At 41.5% G+C, this 12,058-nt stretch overlaps 1 protein-coding gene across 1 annotated transcript in view; it reads left to right on the top strand.

Annotated features, from left to right (window-relative positions):
* ctnna2 (catenin (cadherin-associated protein), alpha 2) overlaps window positions 1-9,651 on the top strand; it is a 337,796-nt gene extending 328,145 nt beyond the window's left edge. The window contains exons 17-18 of the mRNA XM_065958018.1: window positions 6,920-7,054; window positions 8,530-9,651. Coding sequence (XP_065814090.1) covers window positions 6,920-7,054; window positions 8,530-8,817 — 423 coding nt within the window. The 3' untranslated portion in view covers window positions 8,818-9,651. The remainder of the gene's footprint in view (window positions 1-6,919; window positions 7,055-8,529) is intronic.
* The last annotated feature ends 2,407 nt before the right edge of the window (window positions 9,652-12,058 follow it).

Below are 12,058 nucleotides of genomic sequence, written 5' to 3'. Positions count from 1 at the left end.
GGAAAAGAACTATACAAGCTCAAGTCCATTTACCAATCACTATTTCTATTGACAATATTTTAAATATGACACAACGAGATTTGATCCCATGACACCTGACAACAAAGGTTTTTCTTATATCAGTACGAGGCGATTTCTTTCCACCTGCAGCGTAACCCTCTACCCCGTGTCTTCATGTGACAGTCTGACTTCTCAGAACAGAAAGCCTGTCAGTCTGAGTGGCTGCAAAGTTAGCTAAGCTCTTAGCTTACCAGAAGGCATCTTAAGTCAACGCTGGCATCGTTCTCCTCATGTGTCCTCATGGCGATGATCACCTGTTAACGCAGCCATGTCCAAAGAAAACAACAACGCACACTGAGGGATGAGGAGACAATTTCAATGTGTACGAGCCCTGTTTGGAAACACGTTTGCATGAGGACATTTCTCTCTGGAAGATGCTCTCAGTCTGCGATGCAGCTTATTGTTTCTGAGCGAAATCTGGGACACAAAGGACAAAGTAGGCATGACTTGTGTTCTTATGAAGTCATTACTTAGGCTGGAGGCTGCCGAAGTGATCATCAGTGTTTAACAAGGTTTTAGGTGGGAGTGGATCCGTCACATGGCAAATCACTGGCAAGAGCCGGAGTCTGAATCAACAGTTGCTGTAATGAAAAGAGCAGGTGGCTTGCCATTTTTAATTCTCACTTAAATGGTTCCTAGACCAGTGTTTACTGAATATTCAAAGCCTTCTGTTGCACTTCCACAGACATCAGAGCCGTGTCAGAAAATAAAGAGGGGCTTAAGGACCTTTTTATTTCCAACATGCATTTGTTATAAAAGTGTTTTTCATGTGAGGCACTTAAGGCATATGTATGGTGCATTATTAAATCCTCAAACTGCAAAAGTTTCCTTTTTATTAGGCATCTTGATGGGATTACACAACAAATAACATAGCCTTGCTTATCCGTCTTTTATGCTGGACAAGTATTTTGCATTCACACATTATAGTAGCTAACCTGTGCTTGTGGAGAGCTCTGCGGTTTGACAGTAAGCATGAGGGGTGCTGCGCCGCTTTCAGACAGGTCCCTTAAGTAGAAAACCTTGTCGCCATGACTGCACATCAGCCTATTGATGAACATGTGTGAAGCAGAAGTCAATTCTGCGTGGAAAGGCTGGCGGAACGGCGAGCGCTTTCGCTGTCGTTTCAGCACAACCCTCGACATAGAAAAAAACAAAAAACCCTGGAGGCAGCTCACCCCATTTCACTAAAGCACTGCCTTTTTTTCGACTCTATTTCTCTCGCTCTATTTTCCCTTACTATGTTTAATTCTATAAGTGTGCCTCCTACAGACACAACTTAAAGAGTGGATGGCAGCTGTACAACATCAGGTGCACCTATTCTGAGGCACACATTGGCTTTTTTAACTGCATGTATCAGCGTTTGATTGCTGAGTAACTCTGCAGCACCATCTGGCCTTAACGTTACCTGTGTTGGCGGACGTTGATGTCAGTAAGTTTGTGTGGTTATTTAAAGGTGAATGTTGTTATGTAAAGTTCCTGGATCAAGAGGGGGGCTAAATGCTGCAATTCTGGGAGGGCTATTTTTAGACACAGATTTCTACTGTGCTAGTCTGAGTGGATGCAGCATTTGGAAAGTGATACCAAATCGACGTAAACTATAGAGGTGCACCTTTGTCTAGTTCTCTGACAAGAATAGAAGTGTACAGTTGACTAAGTTACAGCCTTATATGCCTAAATCTTCAACTGTGCTTTTCTTTTGCAACGCATATCAAATCACTTTTACTTTGAGCATTAGTTAGTGTGAAAGAACATGATTAACAGTGTCATGTTTTTGTTAACGAATGCTGCGAAACACATGCCAGGCTGAAGTTAAGTATTCAGACTCTGAGGTTTCCCTTTAGCTGTTGCTGCCGAAGGATCTCTCGCAACATCTTCTACTGACAGGAGAGAAACCGAGTGTGACTGATGTGTAATTAAAAGGCTTCTCAGAAAGAGAAAAACATTGAGACCTGAGACCATAGCTGTCCAGAGGAGTCAATACATAGAGTCTTCAAATAAAAAAATGCTATCACCAAGTGAAAGTCTGAGAATGGTCAGCTTTCCAGGAAGTAAGAAAACACATTTCCTCTGTGCAACTTGTAAAAAGGTACTATCACGGGATTTATTTTCAGCCACGCTTACTTGTATAACACTATACTCTATGCTTCCCAATGTGGGGATCAGGACCCCAAGGTGGGTTGTGATCCACCAATAGGGGAATTTGAATACTCACTCAGTGCTAAAGTCAGGAAATGACGTATTCTGCTTCTAGCCTTTCTTACAATAACTTACTAAATACACTTGTTGTATGTTTTTTAGGCTGTTGTGTTTTTCTTTTGTTATTACTGTTTGGATAGTGTTATGGAGCATGCCGTCTCCAAAGCAAAAATGGCGGTTTCTGATAGATGTGGATGTTCTAGGCCGAGAGGAAGGGGCACAACCTCCTCCAGTGGGGGTCCCCGTCTCTGGCGCCCTTATTTTGGAGGACCCAAGTTGAAAAGTGTAAGAACCCCTTTAGTATCACTCTAGTACTCTGCCAGCCTGCAGAAAACTTGTTCCCATTTTGGCAAATTGGATGTGTTTACAGTTTGTATTAACAGTTCTTAATTAACCTATGGATTCACATAAAAGACGCCCTAGTTAAATCTTTAAAGTTTTATATGGCATTGTTAATAATAATATTCTCAGAGAGTGTGATTTAAATTGATTGACTAATGACTCTGAGAAGGAGTTCAGGTTTTGACATAAATTGGAGCCATTAAGCTTTAAAACAGTCTTAATTGCCTTCTCGATCTGTACATCACAGCGTCTGTTGCAGCTCCAACGGCTAAGCAGCCAAATCAGCAGGACAAACCCACACATAACAAACTTCATGTAGTTTCAGAGCACCAGCATGCGTCTACCTCTTTCCCCTCATACAGTTATCTTTGCATCAATCTCTACCTGTGTATGCTCTCAGCAGCAGCCTTCATCCCACTGAGCCTGTGCACCTCACAGTTTGACAAACCCTTAATTAACGCGTCACATTCAACATTTGGATTCAACTCACAGAAGATATGTCTCTAGCTTACCTTCTGTCCTAAATCTGTTTTTAATGATTGTACATATGTGTTGGGTAGTAGACTGTGTTATTTCTTTTAACCCAGAGATCTGAAAACCACATGGACTCATGAGAAAAATCTGAACCTGATTTTCCCTCCTTATAACATAACTTATGTCTACTTTCAGAATGTTCTCTATTTTTCTGGTTATCTTTGTGAAATATCGGAAACCTTCACCTCTTTAGGCCCCTACAAAGCCTCTGAATGAATCAATTTGACAAGTGAATCCTCCGATTAAATCCCTGTAAACATGTTCACACAACAAAACCAAAACCTCTGACTCCACCAGAACATCAAACTTTTACTGTTTGTACGAATGCCTTAGAAATACTCTCTTCATGATGCTCGCACCCCACACGATAGATTCACTTTCAATGAAATGCTAACACGGCAGATTAGAGATGAATATATCTTCAGAAGAACGGTTGACATGACTGGGAACAACAGGTCACCTGAGTGGATGTCTTCATCATTGATGTTGCTTTTTTTTTCATCCAAATTCCATATTCGAAACACCAGATGGTATGATTTTTTTTTTTTAAAGGAAAAGTGTAAATAGGAAGATGAGTTTGCTGGTTGCTAGAACCCAGAAGCACTTATTCTTTGAGACTGGATGAACAAATAGAAAGATTACCAGCTTTCTCAAAGAAACTGACAGGTGACAGCTTTCCATCACCAGGACTGTAGTTTCCACTCAGCTGGAGGGAATATTGTGTAACCATGTGTAACATGCTCCATTTGAATCTGTCATTGTATCGTCTTCTTGTCATCCCTCACACTCTCAAACATGTCTGCTATACCATCGGATATGTAATGACGCAGAAATGCCATTAAAATAGTAATTAAGGACAAGCTACACAAGCTTCAAAGTTTAAAAAAAAAAAGAAAAGAAAAAGAAAACAGGCTAAAAATGACTTCTCTTTACACCGTGAATTATTGAGGAAAAGGTCGGCCCCAGCCTGCTTATGAATGCAGCATCAGTGAGAGGTGTGACTTGTGTTTTGACAGACTGCCACACTCTGATAGTGTGATGGCCTCATTTCAGCACCAGAGTTCACATCATCTCGCTGAATTATCCGCCGGGAGCACGTTCCACTCATTCTGGGTCCAATTAAGCAAAGGAGGGGGGGGGGGGGGGGGGGGGGGGGGGGGGGAACATCCCAAAAAAAGATTTCTCACCTGTTTGTCTGCTGAGAGAAGCAGAGAAGTGAGGTCAGCAGACGCTTGACAAAAGTTTGAGCCTACATCAAGCTGTTAACCTCACAGTTTCCTCCCCTCATCTGTGATGAACTGTGTTATTCACCATGATGGACAGACAGAGAGAGAGGGGGAGAGAGAGAGAGAGCGTCAATGGGCCATACCGTTTATTTACATCAACAGGGAATCTGCGGAAGAAATGGACTATTAGTCAACGGCACAATAGGGAGCAATTGTGTCACGTCTGCATCAAACTTGCCTGAGGCAGCAGAGAGTGCGTGTGTTTATGTGTATGTGTATATGTGTGTGTGTGTGTGTGTGTGTGTGTGTGCGTGCGTGTGCGTGTGCAGGCAGTTTGATGTGCAGTTAGCAGTGATGCTAGCCCAGACTGGCGGTGCAGTGATAATGCCCAAGGAGAAGCTTCCCTCTGCCTCACTGGCTGCTCTATGAGCTAGCAGATCCACCTCAGTCTGCATTCAGGGACACTTACTGATCCCGGTGGTAGAGCCGCTCGTATTTGCTGTTCTTAAAAGTCCTGTTATAAAAGTGGCAGTAACTATAAATGGAAATCTTCGTACTGCCCTCTGCCTTTAAACTTGAAGGGTGGAGGAACATATAATTTTGGAAAAACGTTTTTTTTTTACTGGCTTTTTTTTTTTTTTTTTAACTGAAGGGCACTCGAGTCCAATCAATACTGTTTGCCTTCTCAAAGACAAGGAGAGCAGCCTGAAGGAAAACTGCAAATCCTAGAGGGGGGTATATTCATATCACAGCTCTATGTTTTACTTGCCATCTTCCCCACTCAACCGCTAGCCCACAAGACAAGGAAATGAGCTTTGCATGTCCCCACACAGTGCTGCTGAATGTCCTAGTTAGGAGCGTTTAATATTTATGGCGAGAGGAAAGGTGTTGCTACAAACTGATGCTCACAGTGTTTAAGCAGCTGATGCAGTGTTCTTAACCCACTGGGAGCTTAGTGGGCCATGGCTGACACCTGGAAGGCTTCCAGATGGAATAAGGAGGGGAATTGTGTGGTGGTAGGAGACCTCGGGAGGCTGTCGTTGTATTCCCTTCTCGTCCATTTGCCGTGCTGTATGATTGGTTTCCTCGCTGTTGAAGTAGCACACAGGCCAGCATGACCAGTTCAAAACTTTTGATTTAAAAAAATAAAATAAAAGCAAAAGAGAAAAGAAGAAGAGGGATACTGTGTAAGCAAGTCTTGATGTGTCTACAAGTCTTAAGTTTCATTCACTGTTGATTGATCTGTTTTCTTCTCGAGCAACAAGCTGTGACAAACTTGTTTTATGTGAAATGAATCAGTGTGACACCCTGCAGTGGATCTTAACTTGCCTTTGAAACTCAAACTTCAACAAACCACCAGTGAGGATAACAAAAAAACAAAAAACATTGAGGAACATCTCCCAGGCTCAGAGTAAAGTAATTAGTACTCCAAAATGCTGGAACCCAACTGTTTTTGGTGGGATGGTTGTTCCTGGATTTTCTACAGCTTCTACATCAAACACCATGGTTCCTAAAATTGTCCAATTTGGTAGATGATTCACATCTCAAACCTTTTTCTTTTTAAACATACAAACTTAAAACGAGACAAAACAACACAAATTGCTGGCTTTAGATTTTAGCAAAATAGAGGCACAATTTTCTTTTCACCAAAACAGTGACTGTAAGAAATCTCATGCTTTGGTTTCTTAGATTTTAACCATGACATTATCATATACAACTTGTATCACTGAAAATGCTGGTTCTTTGATTATCATAGATCATCTTGTTTCTGCTTATCACATCGGGTATTAAAATCAAGAAAACATGTCAACAAATATGTACGAACATGAAAGAAGATATTATTACTATAGTAGTCTACATGTTGATCCATTAACTCCAAAGCCAAAGGTTTGACTCCAAATGTTTGTTTTTATCTCAGCCATGATAGGAAACATTTGAGTCACATTTTGAATTCATTCCTGTCATATATTTGACCTAATGATGATCTATACACCACCAATACACTCCATTTCAGTGCATCTAAATCCCACCCTTATTACTCGACTGGTGCTCTATACTTAACCCCTGTCATGTTATTTGAGTGTCTTTGAGTGCACAGAATGTATTCATACATCATCGGGCATGTCACTGATAATGCAGAATGATGATACGTGTCCCGAATCTCAATTTACTGCTCACTGTCTAGTAAATGATTACTTGTCGATCCACTGGAAGCTGTGGAAGAGTAAACAAGGAAGTGATTACCAACACAGACCTTGTCTGTACGTATAACACACATTTGACAGTGATGCATGCAAATGGGAAGAGTCTCATAAATCCTTATTGTTTCACAAATGACATGGTGTAAAAGGACATTATGAATTGCTCCATCCTGCCACCATAAGGCCAATCATCACAAAGCAGCCAATGCAAGCTAGCTTGAACCCTGATAGAGGGTGACTCTTAAAATCTGCTTGTAAATAGTTTCTTTCCATGTTCAGCTGCTCTGTCAAAGCCTACTTTGGCTTTTATTTTGTGTGTTTGTGTTGACAGCGTGTTTCTTTGTGTCTCTCTCCCTTCAGTGCCCTGATTCAGCCTGTAAGCAGGACCTGCTGGCCTACCTGCAGAGAATTGCCCTGTACTGTCATCAGCTGAACATCTGCAGCAAGGTGAAAGCTGAGGTTCAGAATCTGGGCGGAGAGCTCATCGTGTCTGGGGTAAGTCTATCCATACAGAACAGCACACAGCCGGCTCCAGTATCACTGATGCTACAGATAGGCTTCCGGGCCTGAATCACCAGTTTGGTCATTTTAAGACTGATTTTATGCTCAGCGCTGTGGGTGGCAAACCTTTTAGTTCAAGGTCACAGCGAAGCTTGGAAGACCAAATGAAGGGTCATGCAGATTAAGGCTGATGCAATTATTACAGGCCGATTACCATCTAATATCACCAGAAAGATGCAGCGCAGACTCTTTTCCATTTGTATTTTTCATGCCTCATTAACCCTATCATTACTTCTCAAAGAAAAAAACAGTCAATTATCCCATATTGCTTGCTTCTGACAATTAACTTTTAACCTGTCTAATACATTCATGGCATTTCCCCCATTTCAAAGGTTTTAGCTTTAATGAAAAATATTGATTCGTTTGAACACGGTTATCCTTACAATAATGTAATGTGCCTATCAACTCACCCACATATGAACGATTTGTACTTTTTCAGAAATATAACAAATCCACCTGCAAACGCTTTAGCTCTACAGGACATAATGTCTTCATAACGCTTCTATCTTCAAAGCCACCAAGGAAAAGTATTTTAATACATGAGATCCAGCTGCAGTCAGCTGATGTAGGTCGCTTTCTTAAAGGTTTTTCCGAAGGCCTCAAAGTAAAATGTTTTGTAATATACATTTAACATGTTTTTGGTGTCTGCACAGATACAGGCATTATCAAACTGCCTGTTCTGAAGTAAATGTTTAATCAATCTATACAGAGCAAAACCATATGTGTGCCTCAGAGGGTTTTTACAATCTTAAGAGTGTTCACCACCCTCTAACCGTTGACCCTTAATTAAGATAAGGAGTCACTCAACTGAACAAACTCTTTGCCGGAAGAAATAGATGAAAAAAATGGTTTTCTAAGTAAGAGCAACAGAAACAGAGCCTTCTAAAAGAGTCGTTTATGATTTGTTCCTCTCATTGGAATCAAACTTGACTTTAGTTTGTGCATGGCATTTTCTTGGATCTCGTGTTGATGGAGTTCTTTGTGAGACTTCTCAGGACTCTATTACAGTTTGTCTCACATGTGATATGCAAGCCCTGCTGAGATTTTAACCTTTTCATGGTGGCCAGCTGGAGTCCACACTCATTAAATCCAAGCAGTTGACTCTTCTCAGTGTGAGCGAGGAGGAGGCCCACTGGCCGCCGACCCTTAAATGTCAGCCAAACAAAACAGACGGAGACAGAGGTACACCTGACCTCCGCCTCTGCTAATTAGGAACTGCTCAAATAAGATGTCATATTGGGAGGGCGGTGTTTTCATTCTGCTTAATTGCCAGTTGCACTACAGACCTCCTATGTACTGTATGCAAACGATGTCCTATTGTTCTCATCGAACTTTTCTTGACTTTCATGAGTTGACCATCAGTGTTTATCTTCTCTCCACCCCCTTCAACTGCCCTTGCCCTCTTCTAGCTGGATAGTGCCACCTCCCTGATCCAAGCAGCCAAGAACCTAATGAACGCAGTGGTGCTGACTGTAAAGGCATCTTACGTAGCCTCCACCAAGTACCAGAAGGTGTATGGAACAGCGGCTGTCAACTCACCTGTGGTGTCTTGGCGCATGAAGGCCCCCGAGAAGAAGCCGCTGGTAAAAAGGGAGAAACCCGAGGAGTGCCAGACACGCGTGCGACGAGGCTCCCAGAAAAAACACATCTCCCCTGTCCAGGCCCTCAGCGAATTCAAGGCCATGGACTCCTTCTAAGAGAGGGAGAGCAAAAAAAAAAGAAGTCATGCTTACACAAGTAAACACCAAAACATGACGCTGACAAGTTGAAGAAAAAAGTCCTGTTTTACATTGTGTTAACCCACCTCTGTTTGCCCTGTGTGTGCTTGGTGACAGCTCAGGAGGACTACAGTACATATTCAACTGCCACACTGAGGCTCCTTTGAACACTGTGGGCCTCGTGGTTCACAGACAGCCGGCGCACACACACCCAACACTATTTATCAATCTTATTGTAGCTTAACATGTGAAAGCCAAAATGTGACACAAACACCAGTACGTTTGAAAACATGGGAGTAAAAAAAAAAAAAAAATGAAGCATATCTGAAGAGGAAGAGGGGCATTTTAAACAACTGTGGCGGTTGATATCCTGCTTGTATACACATTTAAACTGTCTGAATGGAAATCATGAATGGTCCATTAGAGGAGTTATTCTAAAGGGTATATATCCTTGTCGGTATGCTCCCTCTTGATATTTTTTTCAATTTGAATGTAACCTGTAGTATTAGGAATAACTTATGTTAAAGATACCTGGAAATGTCGGCATCCAAGTAGTTTCCTTGTTCCTGATGATTATAATTATGATGCATAAGGTGTTTTCTCTCCAAAGCACTCTTATGGTCTATCATATTGCCTTTTTAAATTCTGTTTATTTAATGATTACATCACTAACTATGATGACCTTGATTGGAAGTTGTGTAGCGTATAAATATAGACGGAGAGGTTTGACTAGTTGTGGTTTGCTCAGAGAATAGAAATCCCTGCATACAGTACCTTTATATTCACCCTTCTCTAATAAATCCCTCAACTTGATGTTCAAAGTTTCACTTGTCCTTCTTGCTGTCACTTATGCATCACTCTGCACTTTCTCTCCCATAGTCAGACCTGTCTCTACTCTATGAGTGTTTCTATGACGGCGCTATGCCAGCAAAGATTTGGCTGAACCCACAATTATTCCACACTAACGGGGGAAAAAAAGCCACTCCAGATTTTTTGCAGCGATGTGAGAATATCTGAAGCGGGTGTTCAATACACATGGTCCACATCCTGTGAGAAACGTCTCTACAGTGGCTTTTGTGTTAGTCTCTCTTGTTACATTTCGCAGCCTTCATGCCTGTTATAAATCTAAAGCTTTTGCCACAATCATTAAGGATGGCCATGCAAGACCCGCTGATGAAAGGATTCCAGAGGAGAAAAAAAATCTATTAGTACTAAAAGCTTACAAGAATAGTCACATTGATTCAGGGTCACAGGTCAAGTCCCATTACTTCATTTTGACTTGAGATAATTGCTCTTAGGTCAGCACTGCTACTGCTATCTGTGTGATGTATCACCAGGTCATTGACACAAACAGTCAACCGCACGTGCTAAACCTTCATTACACAAAGAATATGGAAATGGTATGATAATGATAGTGAGTCTGTGCTCAGCGGTCTGATACTGCTTACCTCGGTGATCACGTGAATCAGGTCTTACGCACAAAGGTTTAAAGTTTGCACTTATTCAGTAAAATATCTTAGCATCTTCCTGCTACGCAAAACTTCTTTAAACAATCTTGGTTCCAAGATGATATACTGTACACTTGAATGTTTGGTGATAACTTGACTTTTCATCAGACGTTTTGACTGTTTTAGTCCTTGGAGAAAATGTTTAAACAACTATTGGATGGCTTGCTATATAAAACTTGTATGGACAATCCACCTTAGAGTAAACTACAAAAGTGCAAGAAGAATGACTTTCCCATCAGCCTTAGTTATGCACTGTGTTTTACAAGCGTAGTATATGCTAAGCTTAATTCATTAATGTGGTAAACCTTAAATTACATGTTAGCACTTTGATTGTGAGCATGTTTTCAAGGTCACATATTATGCAACATCCACTTTACCATGGTGTTCTAACACTAATACGTGTCCCTAACCTGTCTACAAACCTTCCAATTATGAGAAAAGTCCACCCTCTCCATCTTTTACTCGTCCACTTTTTAGAAAATGTGTGGTCAAACAGGCCATTTGGAGATGTTCCCTTCATGACATCACAAAGGTCCTCTGAGGACATAACAAGTCCACCTTTCCACAGTAAACAATAGAGCATGGTACAAGAAAGCCCAAGCCAACCTAAGTCCTTCAGACACAGCTCACTTGCATTTAAAGCGAAACAGTCTGTTCTGACCAGGGCTGAAGTAGAGGGGTTTAAAGGCAGGCTGAAATACAGGATCAGAGTGGATTTTTTGCATGAAACTTCACTGACATGAGCTCTGAGAGTTATTTAAACTGGTTGAAAAGGAGTAAAATATGTGACCTTTCATGATGACATTAGCATGTAATTCCACGCACACTCGTTTGTCTCTTAACTTTCCATCAATCTAGTGAACAGTTGGAACTGTAACTTTTTTCTTATAGCGTCAAAGTTGTCTGCTGACTCCATCGCAAGGTATATAAGGTATATAAGCCAGTATTGACCACTGGAGTCCTTGTCAATCTTGCCTAAGCCTGCTGAGCTGTAGAGGGTAAGAAAGGAGCAATGAGGAAAAGGGAACGGCCGGTAGAAACGTGGGTCTCAACAGAGGCCCCAAACATTGCAAGTCAGCAAGGCCAGAATCCCCACATTGGTCTGTGGTTTGAATTTAGAAGTTTGGAGTCTCTAAAGGTTAAGAGAAAACATTGAGGATCCTACAAACTTTAAGTTCTTATATCTTCTCTGGTCTTTGGTAAAGCCCTGGAGACATGGCTGAAACCCCCCTTCATGGCGTGTGATTCGAGTGAATTCGTTTATTTCAAGAGACAGCACAATGTATTCCATTTACAAAGCGGCTCTATCAAGCCCCAACAGACACCCCCCGGCACACCCCGCCATTAAACCAGAGAGAGCAAATCAATTGATTGCTTAACTCGACCTTGATCTTTCATGAATCAAATCAAAAGCATCGACAAGCATAATTGTTCCAATAACAGCTCAGGGGACACTAGTTTAAATAATTCAATGGTTTAGTCACTGATAATGAAAACGACTTTTTATGTATCTTACATTGTCCTGCTAATGGCCATTAAACACAACATGTATAAGGCGTCCGTGCATCACCAAAGTACCCAGTGTTTAGGAAGAATAGCCACTGGAGAGGAGTTGTAACAAGGTCCAGTTAATGGAGGGATTAATTCCTGGCTGTGCCACTGTCTAACGAGAATAATCCCTGTGCGTATCCATTTCTACCATCCAAATAAAA

This window comes from Labrus bergylta, chromosome 1 (genome assembly GCF_963930695.1).
Source record: "Labrus bergylta chromosome 1, fLabBer1.1, whole genome shotgun sequence".
In the NCBI taxonomy this organism is placed as follows: domain Eukaryota; kingdom Metazoa; phylum Chordata; class Actinopteri; order Labriformes; family Labridae; genus Labrus; species Labrus bergylta.
This window is presented reverse-complemented; position numbering and strand designations above follow the sequence as displayed.